The sequence below is a fragment of the Thermobia domestica genome, chromosome 9, assembly GCF_964235325.1.
Source record: "Thermobia domestica chromosome 9, izTheDome1.hap1.1, whole genome shotgun sequence".
Taxonomy (NCBI): domain Eukaryota; kingdom Metazoa; phylum Arthropoda; class Insecta; order Zygentoma; family Lepismatidae; genus Thermobia; species Thermobia domestica.
The window spans coordinates 245,149,671-245,176,653 of record NC_137462.1 but is presented as its reverse complement, the minus strand read 5'-3'; the positions used below and the strand labels follow the sequence as shown (position 1 = coordinate 245,176,653).

At 34.4% G+C, this 26,983-nt stretch overlaps 1 protein-coding gene across 6 annotated transcripts in view; it reads left to right on the top strand.

Moving 5' to 3' along the window:
* The window catches only part of LOC145660644 (uncharacterized), a 197,338-nt gene that overhangs the window by 121,216 nt on the left and 49,139 nt on the right, over positions 1–26,983 (top strand). For 4 of the 6 annotated variants that reach the window (XM_081725940.1, XM_081725942.1, XM_081725943.1 and 1 more), the window contains exons 7-10: positions 5,846–6,035; positions 11,370–11,508; positions 16,453–16,574; positions 20,120–20,143. In XM_081725940.1, coding sequence (XP_081582066.1) covers positions 5,846–6,035; positions 11,370–11,508; positions 16,453–16,574; positions 20,120–20,143 — 475 coding nt within the window. The remainder of the gene's footprint in view (positions 1–5,845; positions 6,036–11,369; positions 11,509–16,452; positions 16,575–20,119; positions 20,144–26,983) is intronic. The other 2 variants (XM_081725944.1, XM_081725941.1) reach the window with 1 other exon arrangement.

The window sequence follows — 26,983 nt, the reverse complement described above, 5'->3', positions numbered from 1 at the left end:
TATATTGAATTTTGTTCTGATAGACATATTTTTTTATTTTTATACATACTGTTAAGAATAACAAAAAAATAGAACTACTAAACATTTTCAACAGGAGCAAGGTTGTTTAAAAATCAATTTAAATGAAAGAGATACGATTTGAAATTAATGAGAACTGCTTATTGGAATACAAGAAACATACAAATGCAACAAAACTTGCATATTAAAATGCAATTAAAGTTGAAAACACTAATCCGCAATAGCTGTGTTGCGTTTGTTAATAAATCAACAATGGACAAATTATTCTCTCGGCAATGAAAGAGATTGCTTTTGTTTAGGGTACTTTGTTGTTCTTTGCCCCAGGCAGAAAATGCAGGTGGTTTACAGGCGCCTGTGAAACATGCATAAATAGGAATATTTTTACAGGCGCCTGTACATGCGCCTGAAAATGGAACACTTTTAAACGCATGAGACAGGTATCGATTTTTTTCAAGATCATTGCATGTTCATTTCACGGAAACAGGTAGTTTTCATGTTGATAGGGTTGCAACCTTGCAACGTGAAAAATGCGTGTAAACAACATGTAGAGAGTGGAAAGACATGTATGTAACCGGCATATTCCATGTAGTTGACATATACGTTACCTCATGAAGATCTGACGATAGCTGCTTTTCATTTGATAAAAATGTAATTTACATGTTAAATACATGTGAAATACAGGTGTTAGCGAATTAGTGGGCGTGTTAGCGATATATACTGTATATATATATATATATATATGTAAAGTACATCGCATTAAGTGTACATAAAATTTGCATGTCACAGGTGTTGGACACGCGTAAAATATGTACGTTCCATGTATATATACAGCAGAAGGCATATGTAGGCAGGCCCGTAGCCAGCCCAAAAATGTAGAGGGGGGCCCGATAGAAGTTGAGGGGGGGGGCGAGCCAACCATATTATATTTCATCAAATAGTAATATCAGCAATTCATCATATCTGTTCTTAAATGTTTGAGTATTTTGCTTCTACATAATTCTATTATTCCCCTCTACACATACACACATTAAGTTAACATTCTGTAATCTGCATGAAAAAAACATAAATTTTATCAAATAGGTATTACTAACTACACGAATTAGAATTAAAATATGTATGTTTTAATAGTCCTACATGTAATACTGCTATCTGTAAAAGCCAGGTCGCTGCAATAATAAAATGTTCTACCAACGAGGGATACTTCGTGTCCACAACATAAAAAGATGTCAATTTACGATAAATCAGAACATTCAAATTGAATATATGATTAGTATATGCTTCAGGAAAGCATAGGGCATAAAAATGTATGTGGCGTACGTAATATCGTATGTTATATTTGTAAATCCTGTAGTTTTTGGACTTTACGTACAGCAAGCGTATAACTGAAAACGCATGTTTTATAATACTTTCTGTATAAGTGTTCCATCTATACATACTTTCCGTATGAAACAATATAGGCGGTCAGGATTTCATATACAAATGGACGTATATAACATATAGCTGACGAAGGTAACATACATAAATTTATATGTATATTAATATAAGGAAGACTGTTGGACATCAGACATCCTGCAACGGCATGATGTAAGGGCAGTGCCTAAGTAGCATACGAATAACGTACTATCCGTTCTGATTTTTGTAGTAAGCAAGAGGATTCCGTATATTTGTACAATATACCACTAACCGGAGACCGGATTTTTCTCAGTGTAAGTAAAACGCTACACCATCTAGTATCGAGTAAAAGCATCACTGCTTCTTTCATTTTGAATTACAACATTAGTTCCAATTTACGTTTTTATATGAAAACTAGCTACTTCCACAGGATCTCCCACCCCAAGTACAATACAAAACATTCTGCTACTTAATTTCCCCTCTAAATATTGCAAATTTTTACTAGTCCTGGCTCCACAACCCGGAATTTAATTCTTAAACTTAAACGTTAAATATGTTCACTTGCTCAGTTACTCATCTAATTAAGGTAATTTTGCTTAACTTTATTCTTCTACGAAAACAAACATATGAAAGTCTTTGCAACCATTACTTTTTCGGTGAATGTTCCACCATAGTTCTTGTTTTACATATCACACCACAATAATTTACTAGAATCAGTCGCCTTTAACGGAACTCGGAGCTCTTAATTCACTTCACAACTAATTGTTCCATAATTAATCTAAGGTTTGCTGTTGACGAGGATTTGTAATGCATGTATGTACTACAACTACACAATAGAATAACGAACTTGCCGCCGTTACTGCAATCGACAAAAGATAAACGCTTTGTTCCCGCTCCTGTTTTTATGATTTGGCTCGCAGTAAGCACTTCACACTTCGTCTCCTACCTCCCAGATCGCTATTACAACTGTGGCGTGAAGTATTATGAACATATTCCTTCTTTTCGGAAAACTAGCTTCAATGTGTATTTTGTCATTTCATATCGAGATTCGAGAAGACTGATAAACTTTTAACTCCTTTAAAATATGTTTAGAAGTGTTGTCAAGTAGTTAAAATGGAAAAGTTCTTGAAATAATCTCTTTTATATTGCATTTTATTCTTAGTGTTTACACATAGAATTAATCGAGATTTTTTGCAAGCCTTCCGTAAAAATTATGGGGGGCCGGCCCCCTGGCCCCCCGTGGATACGGGCCTGCATGTAGGTAACATGTACATGGGAGCCACATGTAACATGCAATTTGCCTGTTCATGAAATGGATGTGTATTATATAGATCACATGCATGTTAAACGTTGTATATTTGGTGGGAGAAAAGACAAATTTGGGGGGATTGTTTCCAAGCACTTGAGGGTGGGTGATCGCACCTCTGCTCACAACAATATATTTTTCTTTACCTGCATCACATAACAAGGACGTACAAGTTAAGCAAGTTGGTGCCTCACACCTTGCAGGAAGCCAATAAGCAATAATTACTAACAGTTTGTCGTTTTACGGTATCGCAATATACCCTAGGGACGTACGCAGGGGTGGGTCCTGGGGGTCCGGACGCCCCCAAATCTGGACTTTTTTTTTGTAAATTTAGTCTAATTTTAGCGGCAGTTTTGCAATTTTTAATATAATATAGCCTGAAATTGTGTTTGGACCCCTCCCGAAATAAATTTCTGCGTACGTCCCTGATGCACCAAATTCCCATCGAGTACTTACCAGTGATGAAAAGTGGGTCATGCGTGATACTGTACTTCAAATAAAAATATATAAATAAAATGTGTAAAATTCAAATCCGATTACTGGAATGTAGGCTGCACAGTTTAAGGAGTAATACTACTATTTGATCCATCTAATCCAAAGGTCTCCTCACGCCTCTGTATATATGTGTCAGTACCTTGCATATGTGCATGTCAAAGTGGAGACTTGATGTCTGGATATTGCATGTTCACTACACCTGTAACGTGAATGTTTCACTCTAATCAATCTTGTCCATCGCATTCACCTGTTTAAGCTATTTACTCATTATACGTATCTGTTTAATCCATTTATTGGCAGTCATGATCATTGCCTGTTCCCATTCATCTGTACATTGCCTGTACACTGCATGTAGGTGAGTTCACACTTTGCATGTTACAAGCAATGTGTCCAATTCTATTCCAATGTACTGTACATGTGTCAGGACCTTGCATATGGATGATAAATTGGAGGCTTGGTGCCTGAATATTACGTTTCCTGCACCTGTAACATTAATCATTCACTCCAATCAACCTTGTTCATTGTGCACCTGTTTAACCCATTTATTGGCAATCATGATCATTGCATTTTCCGTTTACCTGCACATTGCTTGTACCTTGCACATTGGTGGGTTCACACTTCGCATGTACACGGAGATAATACAGCCAATGTATTCACTTGTAATCCCATGTATTATACATGTGTTAGGACCTTGCATAGCGAATGTCCAATTGGAGACTTGTGCTTGAATATTGCATGTCTCCTATGCCCTTAACGTGAATGTTTAGCTCCAATCCACCTTGTTCACCACACGTATCTGTTTAATCCATTTATTGGCAAACATGATCATTGCATGTTCCCGTTCACCTGTACATTACTTGTATACTGCACGTAGGGGAGTTACACACTTCGCATGTACACGAAAATGATAAAATAACATATTCTAAAAGCAACATATAAAATAACATATTCTACATCATGCGTTTTCCATGCTATACGCTAATACATGGTATTTACATGTAATGCGAATGTCACATATGTATATTACATGTTAATAAACATGCACCTTCCTTGTACTTTTCATTCTCACTGTATTGCGAATGTTATCAACAATCCATTCAAGGTATTTTACATAAACATATTCCCACCAATTACTTGCATGTGAGTGACTACGTGTACATTGCATGTTCTCATTTTAATATACAGGCTCTACAACGCGTGTTTCCTTGCAAACTTTGCAACAGAAGTTAGTACTTTTTCGACATGCATATCACCTGAAGACAATGTGCCTGTAATATTTTCTTTACATGTGTTTCCGTCGAAACAGGCGCCTGCATAATGCCTGTCAAAATCTGACAGGCTTTTACAGGCAGTTCCATGTACAAAACATTGCATGTTTCCTCAAAAATGTTCATAATAGACAGAATTGTACACGTGTGTGGGTGAGCGAATATATATATATATATATATATATATTTCAGCAACCGGCCACAATGAAGATATATTTTTGGTGTGGGGTCTGAACACACACACACACAACAATGTACCAAATTCACAATATGAGGTAACTCAAACTGGCGGCCTCTCGAAAATTAAAATACTCAATAACTTTTTAAACAACTATCCAATTTTTAAAACAAAAATTAGAAATCATTTTATATCATATGACCCGAAATTAAGAGAGTTATGAAGTTTTAAAATTTTCCAACGGCCTCCATTTTGAAACATTATAACGGAATGGATTCGATATTTGTAATATGAATAAACTGACCAAATTTGGTTTTAATCCATTCGCTTTTAGGGAGGTTACTCTATCCACTACATACAAGAAATGGATTCTCCTATTATAGAAATAGATGGATATCGTGAGATCTCCGCAACAGTTATATTAAAAATCCCACACAAGCTTATTACACACCAGAAATTATAAGGGGCTTGCTGTCAAGAGAAAGTGATAAAATGGGGGTCGTGATAGAAATTAGGTTGAGAACCACTGATATAGCTTAATTTTCAATCGAATAAAATTCTAAATACAAAATAATGTTTACTTATTAAGTAACTGAAAAAAAAAAAAGCAAAATATTTCGTTCGATTTCCTTTGAAAAATAAAGAACTTGGGCTTTCAATGTTTCAGTCCCATAAAATAAATGAATCCCAACAAAAGCGCTCCCTGTGAACCCTGTATGTAACTTTAGCTGAGTATAAGTGGTTTTCAAAGAAGTAGGTCCTATACAATACCAATCTATGTAATCAGCCAATATTAAAACTCAGAACGTCAAAATCGGGTCATTTTTCGCCCATGTATATTTCTCGTAAACAAATGAGATTGTTTTCCAGAATAGACGCAACAACTATTGAACTCAGTATTTTAGATGGTAGAACGTGCGTACTAACGTCTGACGACTCAGTTGATGTAATCTATCCCTTTTCAGTAGAACAAAACACATTTCTTACAGAAATATGCATGGGCCGAACCTGGCCCCATTTTAGCGTTCTGAGGGTTAAAATGTGCAGTAGTGACTGTTTTGAAGTTGAAATGTAATTAAGATTGAAGGATGCCAATAACAGTATGTTAAGAGTGTAAAGTTTTAACACAATTACAGTAGTATTTTGCTGACACGAATTTATAGTTATCAATTCATTTGTTTGTTTCAGCGATCTAAGTCCGAATACAGCCGAGCTGTTATTTGAAATATTTGATAAAGCGAACAAAGGAGACAACTTTCTCGGGTTGGGTATTGTTGGAATTGAAGAATTACTTATAAATCCTAGTCAACGTCAAATAATCTCTCTCCAGTCTCGCCCATACGAAGCAGATGAAGTATCAGGCTCCCTTACCGTTGAGGTAAGAACAAATATTTATAATTAGGCTAGCCTTAACATCAATACGTTTATACTGATACATAATCAGATCTGACAACAATGTCGCTTTTTTTAGTTTTGTATTGATCAAGATGTGGAAATTAAGTTTTACAAAAGAAAAAATGATATAAACGATCTCGAAAATTGTTAACTTTGACGAAAAAAAATGCTGAGACGTGCCCTAGTTTAAACACAATAAAAAATGAATCGTGTAAAAAAATATTTTTGGACATTAGTTGTTTTAAACTAATTTAAACTACGATCCTTGTCGCTACAGCTCACGAACTGCTATGGACGATCAGACCGAACATTTTCAACTGGATGATACATAGTCAGTATACCAAATTCAGGTGCCATTATTTCTGACTTTGTAGAACATATTCCGTTTTCTCTTTGTTCAGGTAACTTCCCAATTGCTTCACAATGGTAAGTTAACACCGTAATATTCTGTCGCAGCTGGGAATTGAGACTGGAACCATCATCACAGATACTCGCGCTAATCTTCGGCAAGAAGAGAATACATTAATAGTTCTAGATAAGAAAACAATTGATCTTTTAAACCATATAGTTTACTATTTAATTTTGTTCATTTAATTTTCGCTCACATTTTCCACAGCACTGTGCTGCTGATGTTTCAGATCTCAGCAGAGATGCTAAAAATACAATAAATTTTATTCCACAAAAGTTTTATAGTAGAAAGTGCTATAAAAGATGGTGTTATAACTACTATTCATGCTACAATAAATGCTAAAATATAAATGTGGTTCCATGGAAGCTGATTGATCTTATACGCTTTTTTCCTTTTTTTTTCTGTTTCCTTTTCGATATATGTATTAGAGTTCATTTCAATATATATGTTACAAAGATTACAGTATCGTGTAAAGCTAATGACTTTTTTTTTTCTAATTTACGTTTTATAGAAGTAATGTTAATTTTAGAAGATAGCTTTAGACTAGCAATTAAGGAGTCTATGCAGTGAAGGTTAGAATTGAGCTTTTGTAGAAGAGCTAATGTAAAGTATATTCGACTGCGCAGTTATTATATTTGTGTGTAAGAAGGTTCAGTAGTAGTTCTCAGGGTGGATTGATTTAAATCAGTCTGATTTAAATCACGATTTTAATCAAGATTTAAATCACTTGATTTTTTAAATAAAAATCGTTGATTTAAATCAAATTCCGAAATGAATTAATTTAAAGTGAAAGTAAGTAAAATCCCGTTTCTCTTCTGTTATTTCGATTACGGAAGATAATAATCATAATACAATGAGACTCAAATGTATGTAAGCACAGTATGAAAACTAGTATCATGTAGGGAACGATCAGGGAAAATCCCATTTGAACGGGTTACGGGTGAACCCTGCTTTCTTCTCTTAGTAACACAAGGTTTTAAAATTTCTATTCCAATGGGGAAATCACCATGGACATTTAAGATGAAAACTCTTTTGTGTACACGTCTATAATTTGTTTGTTTCCAGATAATAGGGGCGTATTTAGAGGGGTCCGATCCCCTCTCCGAAACAAGAAAAAAAATTAGATTTTAAAATTTTGGGCGAAATTTATGTACTAAACACAAAGAAGTTCCTCGGGATCGTAATACGACAAATTTTGGATGCGTTAAAATATTGAATAATACTTTTGATAAAGTGGATACTTGACCCCATTGCAGAACATGCCGCGATCTGCGATGTGATCGCAAAAAACTTGCCGTGCCTGTGCAGAAAAAATTGTCAGAGGAAATAAAATAGCCAACATAAAAGTATAAAAACGTGCCTGCTATGTATAGATGTCTTAAATGCACGGATAACTCGCATTTGAACTGTTTTTCACGTCACATAAAGCATATTTTTAACAATCATAAGTGTTTCTTCTTCTGGAACTGATCATCTTGATTTTTTTATTTTGGAATTCCTGCAGAAAATTCCTACAGGGAATTCGTGTTATGATTCAGTTCAAAATCTCTTATCGTCGCGAATTGTCGAGGAATTTGAAGCTTTAAAATATATAAAACGATAATTATGCCTGTTGTGCTGTATGGTTGTGAAACATGGTCGCTTACGCTGAGGGAAGAACGCAGACAAAGTAATTGAGAATAAAATCCTGAAACGAATATTCGGAACCCAAAGGAACGGAAATGAGGAATGGCGAAAACTTCATGATGAGGAACTGCATAATTTATACCATTTACCAAACATTGTTAGGGTCATCAAATCTTGGAGGCCCAGGTGGGCAGGACATGTAGCGAGAATGGAAGAAAGTAGGAACGCTTTCAAAGTTTTAACTGGAAGTCCAATCCGAAAACGACCATTAGGAAGCCTAGGCGCAGATGGGAGGACAATATTAAGTTGCATCTCGCAGAAATAGGAATACAAAGTAAAAACTGGATCCAGTTGACTAAGGATAGAAGTCAGTGGAGAGCTTTTGTGAACATGCCGCTAGCTAGTTCCAATTGTTTAAAAATATGCCCCTGCCAAATAGCAGTAACTTTCGTGAAAAGAAAAGTGTCATGTTGATATACATTGCTGTACTTTTTCCTTAATGCTTAAGAAACATTTTTTGGGATTGAAATAGGTTAATGATTGGGAATTAATTCAAAATTTAAACCCAATACTTTCACGTAAATGACATAATTAACATTTAATACTAATTCCTAATGTTTTTTCTTTAGTTCGCGACTTGTATTATACGAAGAAAAAGATTTGATTTAAATCAAAAAAATCGATTTAAATCAAAAAAATCAACTAAAATGATTTTTTTGAAAAAAATCATAATTTTTTTCCACCCTGGTAGTTCTAGTTCTTTAAGAATTACCACGAGAGAGCAGTAAGTTTCTACCAATCTTTCTCTAGAAACAGCAGACAATCTGAGTACGTGGTTAATATGTATAAAGAGTTTCCGAATTTTTTTTTTCCTTTTTGATGTAATTCTGAAAAATATAATCCGACAATCCTTTTCCGATGATCAGGCTAAGACTTAAAAATAGTAATAAGACTATAGCTTAAAAAAATAGTATTGAAAAAAAAAAAATCAGTATTCAACATTTGTGTGAGAATTGTAATATATATATAGTGGAGTATCGGTAATCCGAATACGTTTAATCCGAACAGGTTCGGGAGGAATTTTTCGTGACAAAAATACGCAATTTTAGGAAATTAATAACTAAAAGGAAGAAAATGGGTGTATATTTTCGTAGAAAACAAACTTTCGTTAAATACAGTTTTTTCTTTAATACGCGTATTTAGGTCTTCAGCCATATTACTACAATACACAAAGTTTGTTTGAAATAGAATAATGGCATAAAGTTTTCAACATTTTAAACATTTTTCCAGTACAGTACATATACTGTCAGAAAACGTGTTTTGAATTACTATACACTATGTATTACAACACAATGGATCCGTTAACCCGCTTCAAACCGCGATTTTACTGTTATTCCGGCTAATCTGAACAGGGTTCAGTCCCAGTCAGTTCGCATTAGTGGGACTCGAGTATATATATATATATATCATCTCGAGTGCTTCAAGACCCGGCGGGAGCTCATGTGGTTCGGATTCCACGTTAATCAGTAGGTCCACGTCTCATATAGCCTCGCTGCTGAACGGGACGCTAAACTAAAAATCAATCAATCAATCAATCGAGTGCTTCAAGAAAATGTATACACACTTTAAACTGTCATAGAAAATTTATTTTCCAACTTACAAAGTTAAATTTTTGAGAAAAGTAAGGATCTGTACAATGTGAAAAAGAAGTATACTCTCTAAGCAAACTGAATGTTCCAAATGGTGATTAAAGTAAATTTTCAAAATAGCGATCTTCAGAATCTGTATGTTTCTGTGTACGAATTACGACTGCTTCCGTACTTCGTCGTAAAGTGTCCAATATGAATTCTGCGCACTCCGTTTGAATTTCAATCCAGAGTGTGTCTAGGTTACGTTGTTTAAAACGGTAGACCTTTACTGTGCCTTACAAGAAAAATCGAGCTGTGTAAGGTTTGGGGAGCGTACAGGAAATTCGAGTGGTCACCTGCGTCATATCCAGTGGTTTCGTATACTTCGATCCAGATATGATCGCGCATTTCTGTGATGGTGCGGCAGGACGCCACTTTGTTCCAATAAAACCTGTCATTACTGTACAGTGCACAAATAGCAGGAAAAATGGAATCAGAAAACATTGTTAGGAACTTTTCTCTAGTTACAATACCGTCAAAACTGAAAAGTCCAATGAGTCTCCTAGGAGACAAACCACAGTAATGCAAGGCAAATTCGTAGCCTTTTAAACAGTAATGTGGGGATTATCTTCAGTCCAGTACACATAATTGTAACTATTAACAGTTCCATATCAAGTTTGAACTATGCTTCATCCGACCAAACAGTGCTACTCATAAATCCCAGTTTTCATGTAACCATATCGGGTGGCGCGGTGGCTCAGTGGTAGAGCGTTTACCTCTAGTGCTTGGGGTCCCGGGTTCGATCCCAGCCCCCGCCAAGTGAACTTTGTGGTGGACAAACACCGTGCTCGTGGGTTTTCTCGGGGTTCTCCCGTGTCCTCCCACTTCCTTCATTCCACTATCTCACTCATCTCTCATCACCGTCTCCTTTAGCCTAACCGGCATAACCGTGGGACGTAAAACTCAAAGATTTCATTTCATTTTTTCATGTAACCATATCTTGAACTCCTTCACAAAATTGTACCCTGCAGTCAGGGTCATCGTCACTTAGCTGTTGCACCAACTTTGGAATGTACACACGCAATTTACCTTTCTTTTGTATGCGTAGCATACCACTGACACTCACATCACTCTCACGTGACCCTTGCCTTGAAGGTTTTTGTGGTGAACGCTGAATCAGTTCCAATACCGCATTGTGGATTCAGCATTTGTACCCGTGCAAAGTCTCCCTGAGCGTCCTTTCTGCACATCACACACTGTTCCATGAACCTCGAATTTGCCTCCTAGATATGCTAATTGTTTACTCTTTGAAGGTGGATCAGTCCTATACTCACGTCTCCACTGTATCTGAACCCACAGCGACATTCTCAAACTTTCAGTACCACTTAATAACATCCTTCTGTTTTTCAAAGCTCAAACGTCCGTCCGCTATTTTGAGGTTACTCTCTTGCCACTAACTGGGTTGCGCAGCTAGACCAACGATTCTGCTGCCATCTCTTGAGAAAACATAACATTACCTTTTGCCAGAAATTTTATTTTGTAGGTTGGAAAATAAATTATCTATATTAGTTCCGAAAGTGTACACAATTTTTACACACCCAGTGTGTATATATATATATATATACAATATTATGTATTTATTTTCTTTTTTCAGTTTCTGTTTATTGAAGGAGCGGATATTCCTATATTAGAAGATAAACCGTACAAATTGAAAGAGACTCTGAAGACTGTTTCACCAACCGGCGCGGTCATTACTACAACAAAGACTGTTTTCTCAAAACCTGGTGTTGTTGGTAAGTAATAAATCAAGTTTTTTTTTTTTTTAATCACCCTTTGCGAACACGTTAATAACTTGTCCACGGGAACATAAAATTAGGGAGTTCGTTTCATTTCAGTATTGTCACAACCATAAGGAAATAGCCACATCTTTGTATATATATATATATATATATATATATATATTAGAACAAGATAATGGTTCTTGTCTTAGAATATTACTGTTCTTATTAGTGTCGGTGTGGTAGTACAGTGATAGAGTGTGACCTATGATTCGATTCTCCTGTAGGGTATGCTATTTGCAATGCAATAAACCGTATATGCTTCTTCCTAACGAGGCTGGACGATAAGCCCCTGCAACTCCATTATAAATAAGGACGTAGTTATTTTACAACCTACTTGGTGAACCTTCGCTAATATAATGCTACTAGTTTTTACAACCGTTCATTAAACTTATTTAAGAATTGCAAAATGGAATAAGAGAGAAAGGAAATAAATGAAATTTTTGAGTTTTACGTCCCACGCTTATGCCAGTTAGGCTAAAGGAGACGGTGATCATGAGTAATGAATGAAATGGTGGAATGAAGAAAGTGGGAGGAAACGGGTGGACCCCGAGAAAACCCACGCACACGGTGTTTGTACACCACAAAGTCCACTTGGCGGGGGCTGGGATCGAACCCGGGACTCCAAGCACCAGAGGTGAACGCTCAACCACTGAGCCACCGCGGCCCCCTGGAATAAGAGAGAAAACCTATAATGATGGTGATTGTTTATTTACTTAAGCTATACATATAACTATTGTGTTGGTCACCGTCTGTTGGTCACTATTGCTTATCTGCTAAACCAGGGTCAAACTCTGTGTGCCATAAAAGTTAGTTTAATAGAGTTTAATGAAATAATATAGATTCTGTTTGATCTATAAAGAAAATCATTATATTAGCAAGGTGATTTGAAATAATACGCCAGGCATAAGATAAGCCTTGGGCTATATCGCTTAGAACTGTCTTAAGAGTGAATTTATCATTTATGCATTGAATTCCATTACTGGCTACTTACATGTTTTGGCCTCGTCTTGGAAGTCAGCTTCTGGTTTTCTTCCTTTTCAAGCCTAAAGCAACAACCAGATTGGAAGCCCGCAACAAACCTTTTTGTGTGGCTACGGAGTCGGGATTGAACTTTGAACCTCCTAGGATAGTATTAATGGTAGCCCACAGCAAACCTTTTTGCGTGGCTTATGGACCTGGATAGAACTGGCTTGAACTCAGTACCTCTCTTTTCCGAAATCGAGGCAGCCTGTTAATCAAGAGTTCGTCGGCAAACGTGCAGCACCTTTGCCTACCATTTAAAAACGACCTCTGTGAGAGCTCAAAACCCGAAATTTAAATACTGCTTGCTGTTCTTGGTTTTAAGGTCACGAGCTACTTTCTGTAACTAAATTTTACTTAGGAAGTTAATTTTTAGGTTGTGTTCCGTGTCTTAATGCAGCCACGGAAATTTTCCTAACGGTTTCTTGTTAACTTGTAGGAAAACACAGGTTTATTTTGTTTATTAAAAGTAAAGTTTTTATATTTTTTTTTTACATTCTTCCAGTGTATATTGTCCTGATCCTAGGTAATCATTACAATATATATATATATATATTATTTTCAAAATAATTAAAACATCTAAAGAAAATGCAACTTATTGATTAATATGGTGCAAGACTATCTTAAGTATGCGAAAAAGTTCTGGTTCGTCTTAGGGCGAAGACATATGAATTAGGAATAGTTTCCAGAGGAATATTGTGTAATTTTGTATGCTATGTAGTGAAGCACTCAAATCCGTCAGCGAGGATGAAAATATCTCCTCTGGAGCCTGAATTCCAGAACTGTGTACAGGTGTTCAATAATCTTCAGTATGGGATTAGGCAAGCCAGGGGGGGGGGGGTCACGGTTAATGAAACCACGCATCAAGAGCTCCAGCGGAGTGAATTGGCGCATTATCATCTTGGATAATGATACCATTGACACGGAACAACCATAGGATGCACCTGGTCGCCTAAAATGCGCACAGTCACTAACAGTAATACATCGTAATCACAGGATTCACGGAACATAGGAAACTGTAGCTGACAGAATTATAGAACTACCGTCATGTTGCACGGTAGAGAAGAGCGGGCATAAAGCCTCTGTGGGCGTCTGCCATACATAAACATGACTCCTGTTATTGGAAACAAGGTGAAAGAGGACCTACCGAATCATATTGCATGTTTCCAATCATCGATAGTTGTAGTCCAGGACCCACCATATAGTCAAATATATATATATATATATGTTCAGAAAATTTTATTTATGGAATTCAATTTGGGGACATACTAGATTATTTTTTCCTAGGGTAGACATTCCAGTTTTGGGACGTTTTCAAGTAAATGTCATTTTTTCAAAATGGCGAACACGGAAAATGAAATTTTAAAAATTGGCTTAGAATGATCATCTTAGTGTCGAAATATATGTTTCCGAAGCCATAAAATACAAAACAAATTTTTATTTTGGTAGTCAGAAAAGTATTTTTTAAAATATCCGCCATTTTTCAAAATGACGGACACGAAATATGGAAGTTAAAAATAGGCATAGAATGGTCATCTTACCCGAGTGTCGAAATATATGTTTTCAAGGCTGGAGAATACGAAGCAAATATCATTTTGGCGGCCAGGGAAGTAAATTTTAAAATAGCCTCCATTTTTCAAAATAGCGGAACCCAAAACTAGAAAAATTAAAAAAATATATTTATTACACAACGTAGTCTCTAATTATATATTATTAACCTCTAATTATATATAATTATATATTTATTATTGTTCTCTTCATATGAAAAGTATTTTTGTCATATTCGCTACTTAGGAATGACGGATAGGATAAATAGAACGTAGAAAATTCACAGACAATCCTCATAATTAGTGTGTAAGTATATCTTTTGGGAGGAAAATAATGAAAAATTGACTATTTTTTTCGTTTTTTTTTTTTTTTTTTTTTCACTATATGCATTATTTTCGAGATACCCATATGAAAAATTGACCTTGTGGCTTCACTACAATAGTGATATTTGTGCTAAACGGAGTATATCTGAAGCAGAAAACACAAAAAGTGATTTTTCCCAAAGGAATTTACCTAGTGTATTCAACCGTTTTGCAAGTACTAGAGGTTCTTTTTAAATAAAATAATATAACTTTGGTTGACGAAATAGTTTAACCTGCACAATAATATACGAAGTTATATATTGGTTGATAGGATCAGTTGTAATTTTTAATTGCTCTTACTGTCACCATTTTCAATAGAATTGCATATGTTATATACTGCCACGAATATCACTAATAAACTTTTACATTGAATTTTCACATTTTTTGTTGCATTTACAGAATACTGTACAAAATACTCTAGCTTTCTTGCATTTACATGCCTTAGTTTTGCATGTTTTGGATCCACACACTGTTACAACGTCATCTTGCAAGTGACTGAGAAATGTTGAGGGTAGTAAATGTCCATCTGTTTCTTTCCAGCCATAGTCCACAGGATTTCATGTTGCCTTATTTTGAGATAGTAGTGCCAAGGAGTTTCTTATGCATGCTCTTTGAAGTGCACTAGGATTGAGTATTATGATGGTGGAAGCATATCAAGGGATGTCTGATGTTGGGTATATAAAACAAATCTGAGATCATCAAATCTTTCAAGATACGCATTTGATGACGAAACTCCAGAAACTCTACTTTAGAAATCTCTTCTTGTGATAAATTATAGTTTTCAGCAAACTGCTTGAGATACTTCACTGGCTGCTTGTTTTGTACCAATCTTACTTAAGGCATCATCATCAGTTAAAATGTGGAATTTAATAATGACACTACAGAACTTCGGTATCTGTAGTTTATTACACCACACATTCCGTAAACTTACATAACATTCTTAGGAAATCTGTAGATTGTAAAGGAGCTTTGGGAACTCTCTGCATATTTGTTTGTTAAAAATAATTTATTTATATGGTTAAATTAATAAACTAAAATTTAAACTCCCTGGTACGAAGCCCCGAAGTATTATTTGCATTCTTAACTGTTTATGGTTATTATATGTTTTGATTGTGGAGTGAAAGAAATTGTGATATCAGATGGGAGGAATTATATTGTGCGTTCTGATCTTAATAGTCATTGATATCCTCAAATATAGTATGGATCTTCAATTTTGTAGAATAGTAGGTTATAATACTCAAAAGCGTATACATTGTCATATTTCTTCGTTGGAAAATAGGAAAGCAAAGATCGTCACTGTAACCGTTCTACTCTATTTCACAATTAAGAATATTTGGATAAATGTAGCCCAACAACCTAGTAAAAGCCAAAATATTTATTAGCGCTTATAAATAAATTATTGATTTTACATTGTTTAGTTTTTGTTATAAATAAATTATTGGTTTGATATTAAGTTTTGTTGTTAATGAAAAAATTGTACGAAGTCTACGAAAAGACTGAAAGCTGTCATATAGCCGTTTCTTCGATCTGTTGGCAACTGAGCATAGCTGGGTCCCAATAATTCGTCATGACTAAAATATTAATATTCTCGTTTTTCACGTTGAAGATTGATGTTCGATTCTTGGTAGCAGTATACATAGTTTGGATTCCATTTTAAACTGTATGTCTACGTTTTATATAAGCCCGGTGCTGAAAAGGAAAGTGAATGGTAAAATGTACAGAAAACCACACTTAGCATGTTTTTGGGTTACATTATTATTAGTACATATTAGTATGTTTTAGGTTATTCTTAAAGTGTTTTTATTTATACTTTTTGTTTGTTTGTTCGCTTATTTTTTAATGATAAGTCCTTTCGTTAGCAAATAGTACATAGTTACATTGTTAGTATCTTGTGTGTGTCTGATTTTCCTGATTTCCGTTATATGTTAAGGTTCAGCAGTTTAAGTATTGGTACATTATGTTTCAGAGAATTTGGCAAATGGTGGAGATGCCGTTACGGATTCTGCTCTTAAGGAACTGGAGCTGAGGAACAAAGCAGGAGCAGCAAATGCTAGCAAAAGCACTCTCATAATTCACAGTGTTCAACGGGTAATTGTAGATATTTATAACACAATATTTACAAAATATCTTCATAAACTTTCGCATGTAGCTACTTGATGTTTTCTTTGGTGTGATAATCAGTTTCTGCTTGTTTGAACTGCTTGTATATTCTTTAACAGAAACAAATTCTACTTCCCTTTCCAACTAACACAATCATTTCACTGATGGTAGATTAACAAAAAAGATAAGAAGGAAGGTCGTGTATGGTGGAGTAGATATCCATGTATCAGATGCCTCAGATAAAATATGTGAAATTTGTATTACTTATATCAGATATTCCTTTTGTTGTTGTTCCAGGCAATATTTTTACAGTTCTCTTTAAGTTCTAGAGGTATATTTGTGTACACGAAACTGCACTGAAAAGTTGATTTATCTAAGATTGTTAACGATGTAGAGTACTTACGCCATTTTTGTTTTTGGCTTATTGATTTATACGGAGAATATTCTATTGTTGTGTTCTCTTAGAAGTGAACTGGAATTTTAGTGATGATTCATTAATTTTTTCTTTAAGTCTAGGTGAATGTTCCGTACTTTTTCAAAATAAATTTGCACTCTGTCATATATTAATGAAAGGAGGAAACTTATTTTTACACACCAAATCCTCTGTAGGTGCGAATTCAATGACTTACAAAGGGTGAAAAGCTTATTTGATTGGATCGGGACTCGAACCCGGGATATCCAGCATATCGTGCCGATGCGTTAACTACTACGCCACCCAGTCTGCTTGAGAGTATTTGGCTGTTCTGGGAAGCGGACTGGGTAGCGTAGTGGTTAACGCATCGGCACGATATGCTGGATATCCCGGGTTTTAGTTCCGGTCCAGTCAAATAACTTTTTCACTCTTTGTGAAAAAGTTATTGCATTCTGTATATTTAATATTATTTAAAGTAAATTTGATCTTTAAAAATGAAAAATAAATAAAACAAAATTTAGTTTTTACGGGGTAAGGAACATTTAAATAAACTTAAGAAACAAATCATTACAATTCTAGTTAATATTAAAGCAAGCGGATAAATGATTCCCCATATAAATGAATGAGCTAGAAACCAAAGATAGCGCTGGTGTTCAAACACCACTAACTCCTTACGTTTCTCGCTTTCTTCATGGTTATATGGTTATATGGATATTGACAGACACATCTTTACCGTATACAAAATCTCTCGTGATGAAAATTTCCAGGTTGACTTCCATCTTCAAAAAGATAGGTTTTGATTTTATTTTCTATTTGTAGTTTTTTCACTAAGAAAAAGAAACAGCTCTGTTTGAGTGGTGCAAAAGCTGTATGCTGATAATTGGATCTAAATTTTCTTCATACCTTCATTTGATCCTAATCTGATTTAAAAAAAGAAAATCGATTTTCCATAAACAGTGCAGTATCTGTCTAGTTTGTATGGTAATATTTTATACAACAACAATATCGTTGTTTGTTAAATGGATTTAAGATAAACTTTCATTTCCTATGTTATATGAGACGGAACTTAATTTTTACTGGATCCTAACCTATTCCCATACAACGGATCGAATTTATGACCAGAGATAGTATTATTTCGATTGGTAGTGCTTATTATTGCGAGTTTCTAAGATTATTAGTATAATTCCGTTTAGAGTGGCATAAGAATACAAATAAATCCAATATGGAATGTCATAACTGTTCTGTTCCTATGTTGTTGAAATTCTGTATATATTTCGAACATAGCTAAGTTGTTAAGCTAAGAGCTGAGAAGTTTAAATCTTGTAATGTACTTCTTCAATTTATTTGTATGATGCAAGAGAGAAAGAAGGGAAACAAACGTAGAACATCGTTGCCAGCAACATGTCACAGTTATTAAGTTTATCATGAAAGTCATAGTTGTACATAATTACATTTCTAAAATTATCAATTGGGAATCGTAAAATATGCTTTAGGCTATATTTCTGGAAAATAACATCTCAAAAATTAATAATCTTCATTTCATATATGGTTACTGTAACGTATTGCCGTGAACAAGGTTCTTCATTTATTTTTGAACATTCCCTTTTATATCATAGAAGTAGTTTAAGGAATTCATTACATTATTTGGTTCTTGGATAGAGATTTTTTTTTTTTTTAAGTGACTTCTTTACTTTCTTTAGCTCCAAAGTAGGATAGCCGTAGTTGTCCGTAATATAAACAGAATGGCAACAAAAGATATTAAACATGTATGCCTGATTATTATCTAAAAGTGTTTTTCCTTGTGTCTAAAGTCTAATGTATCAATGTTACGAATATCCAATGTGTAACAGGAAGAAAGATCTGTCTCCAATCTCTCTCTCGTAGATGGATCTTAAACTGCGTAAACAGGCGTAATGATTTATTTATTTATTTTATTGCTGTTGAACTCTAGACTTAGGTGGGTACTAGAGTCAGATACCATGTAAAATGTATGTAAATAAAATGTGAATCTCAATGAAAACGTTTAACAGTATTTACGAATAAATGTATTTTTCTTTGTAACTGGTGCGTAGCTGATATAGATAAAAGTTACTAATTTTGCAAACATTAATAGAGCTTTTTAAAAATAATAAATAGAATTAGTATGCTATATCTAGGTACAATTTCATTATTACTTTTGTGCTTCAAATTTTCCTTTCTAAAAATTCGTGTAAGAACTAAATTCTATTGACATAGTTTGAAAAAATATTTAAATTATTAATGCAAACATATGATACCGACTAAACATTCTTTCACAAGAAAAAAAAAATTCTTTCATTAGAAGTCTACATTACAGTTGAGACTACTTGTCCTTTCTGACAGCTCGCTGCGCGCACGTGGCTGTGTTGCCAACTTTAGCATCGGGTTTTGAAACACAAAATTATTTACTACAAGTAAATCTCAGTTTTGTAAATTTAAATGATACAGAAGAGAACTAAAAAGAATGCTCTCAATAACCAGCAGGTCTACTACTCAAGTTGACATTCGACTAAAATAATGTACATTTATTTATATTCAAATTGACAACGTGGGGAAAGGATAGAATGTTTACCATTGCAGAGCAAGAGAAATGAGTCACTATAATTGGCTGAACGTGCTGTTGTCATAGAAGCAGTTCTTTTTACCTGGTTGTTATGACCACGTGAAAAAAAAAAAAAAAAAAAAAAAAAAAAAAAAAAAAAAACAGGAAAGTAACTGTCAGAAAGGACAAGTCAAATGAAGTATAATAAGTATTAGAGATTTTCCCTGTGAGGACTGAATTCATGGTAACCTTCCAGTAACAAGCTCTTCTAACCAGGTTCTAACCGATGTTTAGATTTAGAAGAGATGCCGTTTCTTCCATGACATTATTACCCTGTCACATGTGTATTCATGGAAGAATTAGAAATTCAGTTCGGTAGTTGCCTAATGTATCAATGTTTACCTAATGTATCAATAATCTTGGAAGATTTACTGGACTTCATTGACCATGTCAGTGTTTTTTTTTTTTTTAATATGTTAGGTGTGTTAATGAATATTTTGCTCTGTGTTCTTGTGGATACTAATCTTGTATTGTTTTCCCCTGCATTCCTGCCATGTATAGCAACCTCAGCGTCCAGTGGTTAAGGTATGTTGGTTTAATATTCATTAAAGCTCATATCTAATAATTTTGTTTGCAAGTTTTTTGTGTTTGTGAAGCGATATGAAATGTTTAGTATTGTTTTAGTTTGGTGACATTACGTACATTTTGTTTTTACTTCGTGTCTAAAGAGAGTTGGTGATCGCGTATACGGAGTAATTTAACGTGTTGGTGATATACATTTTTTTTTTTTTAACGGAGGTTAGGTTAACTTAGGTTGTGTTAATTAACATTCGTTAATGTATCATTGTGTCGTTAGAAATCGTAAAAGAAGCACAGTATCTTGAGAGTTTTACCCTGAAAACCTTGCAGTGGGAGTCTCAAGATGATTTTGTTTATATGTTATGTGTTATAAGTTATAATACGTTAGTATGTATATTCGTTAGCTATATATTTAATTCCCATTATTCCCTCTAAATCCTTTTTGCTCATCTGTATTTTGACAATGCTTCCAGTGAAGACAGCAAAAACTTGACCATTGTTTAGTAAATCCGTAAAAGTGGTGAAGAAATCGACGTGTCTTTTGAATTTCTTTAGAGGGTTTCATTAGGTTAATCAAAATTAAGAAATTATTAAATTTCTCAGCAAATAGTGAGTCACCAATTAATACAATACCAAATGTTTCGTAATCTTCTTCTAAAAGATATTTTTAACAATGTTAAATCTTTACGTTTCTCCTTGTATTTTAATATTATCGTATTACACTTGCGTAAGTTGCACTCAAGTGTTAATAAGGAAAAGCGACAAATATTACACTTCATATATAATGAGCTGCACGTGCAATATTCAAGAGTGGTTTTAGTGTATGCACATGAAACTTTTGTTGTGTGGACCAAGACAGAATAGTTCGGGATCGGTTTTCGACCACTCTTAGGCGTAACTTCTATTTTCCTTTCTTGATATCTATAAAGTGATACAGCGATAATTTATTTAATTTCATGTGATAATCGGAACTATTCGGTGTATAATATGTATCATAATTACTAAAGAAAAGTCTTGAGCTCGTAACTCTAACAGTGGAGAATTCGATAGGTGTATTTTTTAATGAATGAATAATATGCCTTTCATTGTTGAAATTTAATTCAACAACGCAGCAATTTGCCCATTCAGAACATTTATTATCATCCCAACAGGATTCACACTTCCTAGAAACAGTTATGAGTACAGGACTTTTATTAAAATAGATAGGTGAACTGGTACTTTAATACGATTGAATAATCGGAGATAGGAAAGCGTTCAGACCACGGTTTCCGTCAATATCACTTCGCTGATTATTAAGGCTAAAAAGAATCCATTTGTTATTGAAATAATTCCATTATGCAATACTTGAGCATGCATACATGTAAATAATTGTACAGTGCAATCCAAGAGTATTAAATCATGACTGTTAAAGCAAAAATGTGTTCAGTTCAAAACAGATCTACGAAACTGAATATTTAGAATGAGATTTTCGTTTTACCTCATGAAAACTTAAAAAATACCACCAGTTTTTGAAAGTGAAATCTTGGTAAAATGAAGACTTGAATTATGCAAGGATATCAGTTCCATTTGTCAATTTTCTAGAAAAATAGTTTTTTTTTTTTTCTTCTTTCTTTTCTCACTTGAAGCAAATGAATTCTTCTTACACCTTGCAGTCTATTAGAACTTAATATAACGACGAAGGAATCATGTCTGGATCTTAATATGTTATCGAGCCAAACATGTATATTTCTTCTCGTGAAGTAACTTAATTTCTACAAAATCGTACATATATCCTTACCACGAAAGGGAAGTCAGCGAAAGAAGGTCTCTAACAGCTCGCAGCGAGGTTGCCACTACTCACGTATCAAGGCTTTTTTCGGTTTATCTATAATGGCAGTTTTATGAATGGTTTAAGCCAGAGTGACCGTGGTTGGTAACACTAGTACCAAAGTAGGAGCTGCATTGTCCCTCCGCATGTGGTAAGAAACTTCAGAGACAATCTCTTGTTAGCCTTGCTATAGTTCAGCCAACATGAAGTTTTACTTTGAATAAGTTGCAACAGGAATGATATCTTCACCAATATGATGCTGAGCACCTAATTATGTGACTTTGGATCAATATTACATTCTCTGCACTTTATAAAAGTTGTTAACCATTAAATTTCTTTTCTAATGAGACATTAAACATACTTCTCTATACTTTATTGATTATCTACACATACTGGGAGCATCGTTTAGGTGAATATTGTTTCTTTGGTGTACTTATTACTCGCTCAGCATAGAGTTGTTTGAGAGAAATATCGTTATAACTGAAATAAATAGTCAAGTAGGTGTTGTTACACTCAAGAGACATTTGCTAGAATACTTCATGACATTTACGAGGACAGCATAAGGAAAAACACTGCAAGAGGAGTTGAGATTAGTGAAAACTGAGCAAAGCTAATAAAAAGGGCAATAAAGTCCTTGGAAACTTCCAAAGAATACTATTCTTCCGCTGACAAGTACAATCTTGAAAGAGCTCTGTGACTTTTGCTAAGTTGTGTGAAAAAAAAAAAAGAGTATTCCTGAAAGAGAATGCTACGGGTGCACACACTGAAACCAAAGTCGCCTCTTTGGGTCAATATATAACCTAGTTACCTCAGCCAAAAATAACGCAAGTTCCATTATAAGTTGGTTTGGGCATGCAAAGTTCCAGCATTTCGGTTCCCACTTTCTATTGGACACGTTGCACCGTCACATGATTTGCATTTCATGGCATAAAATTGTTAGCTACAGTGAACCCGTTTGTGAAAAGTTCTGTGCGCTACAAAAGACTAGACTTGACCTCCGAAGATGTAGCGAACGTGTCGAGAATCCCAGTCACTTAACACAACTCTCTTCTATAACAACCGGAGTATCACACTTTGGGAATCTAGAATGTGGAGACCCTACCCAAATGGTGGATTTTTCGTTGAAAATAACTAGAATCATGTGGACCATTGTGCGTCTTGGTCAGGGATAAAGCAAAAAGTACATTGTGGAGGGTCACATCCTGACAAGTCTCTGTACTATTCCCACCCATGATTGACATGGATCCGACTGACAAGTCTTTTATTTACAGTACGTTATCATTCATACAAGTAGGAAAATATCACACCCATTATTACATTTGACCAGCCTCTGTGGTGGAAGGTACGACCATTATCAAGAAATCATCTAGTTAAAGAAATTGTGTTAAGGCTAAATGACTTCCGCACTGAAATGAGTTTTGGGTGCTATTGGCCATATTATGCATTGCTTTTGTCTGAAGGATATTTTGGGTCAGATATACGCTTGTAACGCAACGTTGTATATGCTAAGTGGAAAAGAGTAACTACAGCAATGAAGATATAAACATACCAAGATTTAGAATCTTCTGTGTGGAAACTGCTGCATCCCAATCAGCAGTTGACCCCAGATCACTTCCACCAACATCAGGAGCCTGTCACTGGCTTAGCTGGAGGAGTTCTTAATCTTCTTGAGTGGGGCTGGCGATTATAAGATGGAAAAGTTAATGCCGCTGGCTCCAACGTATTTAATACGCACTTTACGCTGTACGTGTAAGATTGGATGTGATAAAAGCAAACAATGTCACTGCTTTTACTGATGCAAGATCTGCCGCGCGTATCATGCACGAACAGTGCACATATATTAAAAGAGAATAAAGAGGATTAGGAACAATTATTAGTGCATTATTCTTAAAGGATTCTTTAGTATCATTCTTCCCTTAATATCTACCGTGGATTTCGAATTCCTTAATTTCTGTTTAGTACATCTCACGTGTATGAAAACTTTTGTTGTATTTTTTGGACTATTCATTCACCTGAATTATATTACTGTCTAACTTACCTGTATATATTTTTGTATACGAATAAAAATTGGAATCATAGCATCACTGCTGTCGTCTGTCATTATTTATATAAAACTTCATTCTTCTGGTAGTAGTCACAGTATTACTATTACTAAAACAAGTCACATTTACATTTACAAAAATCATAAAGTGTCTAGTATGTGGAGATAGTGATTAGAATATTGTAGAAATATATTCAGTGTTTCATTAGAAATTAAATGTAATGGTGAAGAACTTCTATAAGAGATGTTGAGGGTGTAATTTTGATACAAAGCCACATAATTAGGCTGTTTGTTATTATGCCTGCCGTAAATGATTGCCAACGGCGGCCATATTGGTTTTAGCGGTCCTACAGACTAAATATTCTTCATAATATTTCCAGGCTTACAATGTGCTCTGCATCATTTTGACGCAGGGCTAATTTATATTGCTATTTGTTCCTTTTTTTCTTTTGTACGTTTATTGCACTATACTTCAAGTCTTCAAATATTTAAATACATTTGATGAAGAAAAAAAAAATAGTTATGATTTCACCTAAATGCGTATAATTATTTGATTTTACATATCTCATACTGAAGTATTTATCTGTGTATTTTGTCCATGCAAGGACAATGTGACTTGACTGACTTTATATCGTAAAACATTTCTGTCCTACTCCTAACCAGCATGACTTATTTGTATAGATTTTTTTCAGTACTATCTTTAACCTGTTTTTGGCTCTTCTTGCAGTTATAAGGAATGAATTCGAAACTTATTCTTGTCTTGTTCAAAAACATTTTGAGTTCTGACCATTTAAAATATACTTTCATCTTAAAAACATGCGTTAAAAAATCAGTTTGAAAATTGTATATGAGACTTACTATTTTTACTTACAGTTTTCTTTTTCTTCCTTTTTTATTACTATATATTATTTGTATTCTGTAACTCTTTCTAATATTGGTTCCTCAGTAATTTCATCTACTTTAGATCTTTCTCTACAGTTGAATGTGGGATCAAAATTTTCGTAAAATAATCTGGTATGAATTACTGTACTGTGTTACTTGCTATATAACGGAACATTTATCAGTAAATTTTCTTCTTCAATCTGTATTGCTTTTCTTTATGTCTCATAAGTTAATATTTTATTATATATATTGTTGAAGGGTTGTTTCACGATGAAGGTAAAGATTGAAGATACAGTATCTGAAAATATAATTTATTTCCTACTGTTTTTCTCGCAAATATAATGCATATAATGTTCTAATTTTACCGTATACAGGACTACACAGAAAGTAATATTTTCTGAAATTCTTGAGAGTTTTAAAAATATGAAAATTGTCATTACCGCTACCCTTTTCTAAATTTTACTTTAATTTCACACTTTTTTCTGTTTAAAAGACAAGATTGTATTACACTAAAACACACGAAGTATTTTACAATGCAATTATAAAGGTATTACTTATATAACTAATTTTAAGAATTTTTTTTTTAAATATAATAAACTACTTGATTGTAATGGTAATGACTGATATTGACGGTGATGACTAATAACACATATAAGCATGACATGTACACTCATGTCCAAAATTATTGTCGCATGTCTATAAATATGTTGTTCTAGGAGTATAATTTGATAACGAATTTGCTCGGTATTTCTTATAATGTTAGTATGTGTATAATCGGCAAAGACATGTATGTGGCAAATTTCATGTCAAAAGAACAGTAAATAAGAACAATAAAACGAAAATAAAACTTTCTTGTCCATTTAGCAACATTTTGTTTTACTCATTCTAATTTTCGTATTTATAATTTTTTTCCCTATGAAATTTACCACAAATATATATTTCCCGATTATACACATAGTATCAGTATTAAAAGTACCCTGCAAAATCATTATCAAATTATGTTCTTACAAGAAGACAGTTATAGATATGCGACAATCATTTTGGACATGAATGTACATTTCCTATAGTTTACATATTTTGACCAAACATGTTTTCTGATGGAATTGAAAATAGAAGTGCTCACGTTCCTTGTTTGTTCGTTATCTTTCTTCCTGGCAATTAACAACTGTCTAAATCCTCCAATAGTGCTTGGACAGATGATGGTGACAACGAGAACGTGCATTTCGTATAGAGTAGTAATCTCTTGGCTTCTACCTAAAGACGATATTTTACATGCCTATTCTTTTTGTAAATACATGCTGATATAATCTTTCGAGTCTCTTTTCGATGTGTTATGTCCTTTCTACTATAACATTTTTCGTAAACTTTTTCTTGAACTTGGCATTTCTTGACTCTTTTTCCCATTTGCAATTCCTTCTCCATTTGCTTAATTATTCTGTATGCACGCCACTCTTATCTTTGCGAACACGTTTCCTCTCCATGTTCTTTCGGGTAGGCGCATTACTGTATGAACAAGAAACAAATTGTGGGGGCACTGTGGCTCAGTGGTAGAGTGCTTACCTCCGGTGTGTGGGGTCGCTGGTTCGATCCCCGGCCAAATATGTGGTGGACAACATCGTGCTCGTGAGTTTTCTCGGGATACTCCCGTTTTCTCCCACTTTCTCATTCCACCACTTCTTCCATCATTATTCACTTGTTTTAATCATCGTCTCCCTTAGCTTAACAGGCATAATCGTCGGACGTTGAACTCAAAAGATTTCATTTCATTTTAATATAAAACCTTACTAACTAAGAAATGGCCGTCCTTGTAGCACAAATAAACAATGTTTCCTGATAGGTTAATGTCTCCTTGGGTAAAAAATGGCATCTAAGGGCGGTTCGTGGACCTAACTGAGAAATTTTTATTTTTGCTCTTAGGAAAAATTAGCATTCAACTCTCCACATTCACTCACAATATATATATATGTATATATGTAAATATCATATTGTTATTATACTAACATTCAGCTAGCTGGGGACCACGCCCTAAAGCCTCACATCTCTCATGTCCCAACACATCTCTAATCTTAAGGGATTTCGAGATATGATCATATTATAACGATTGCAACCCTCACCC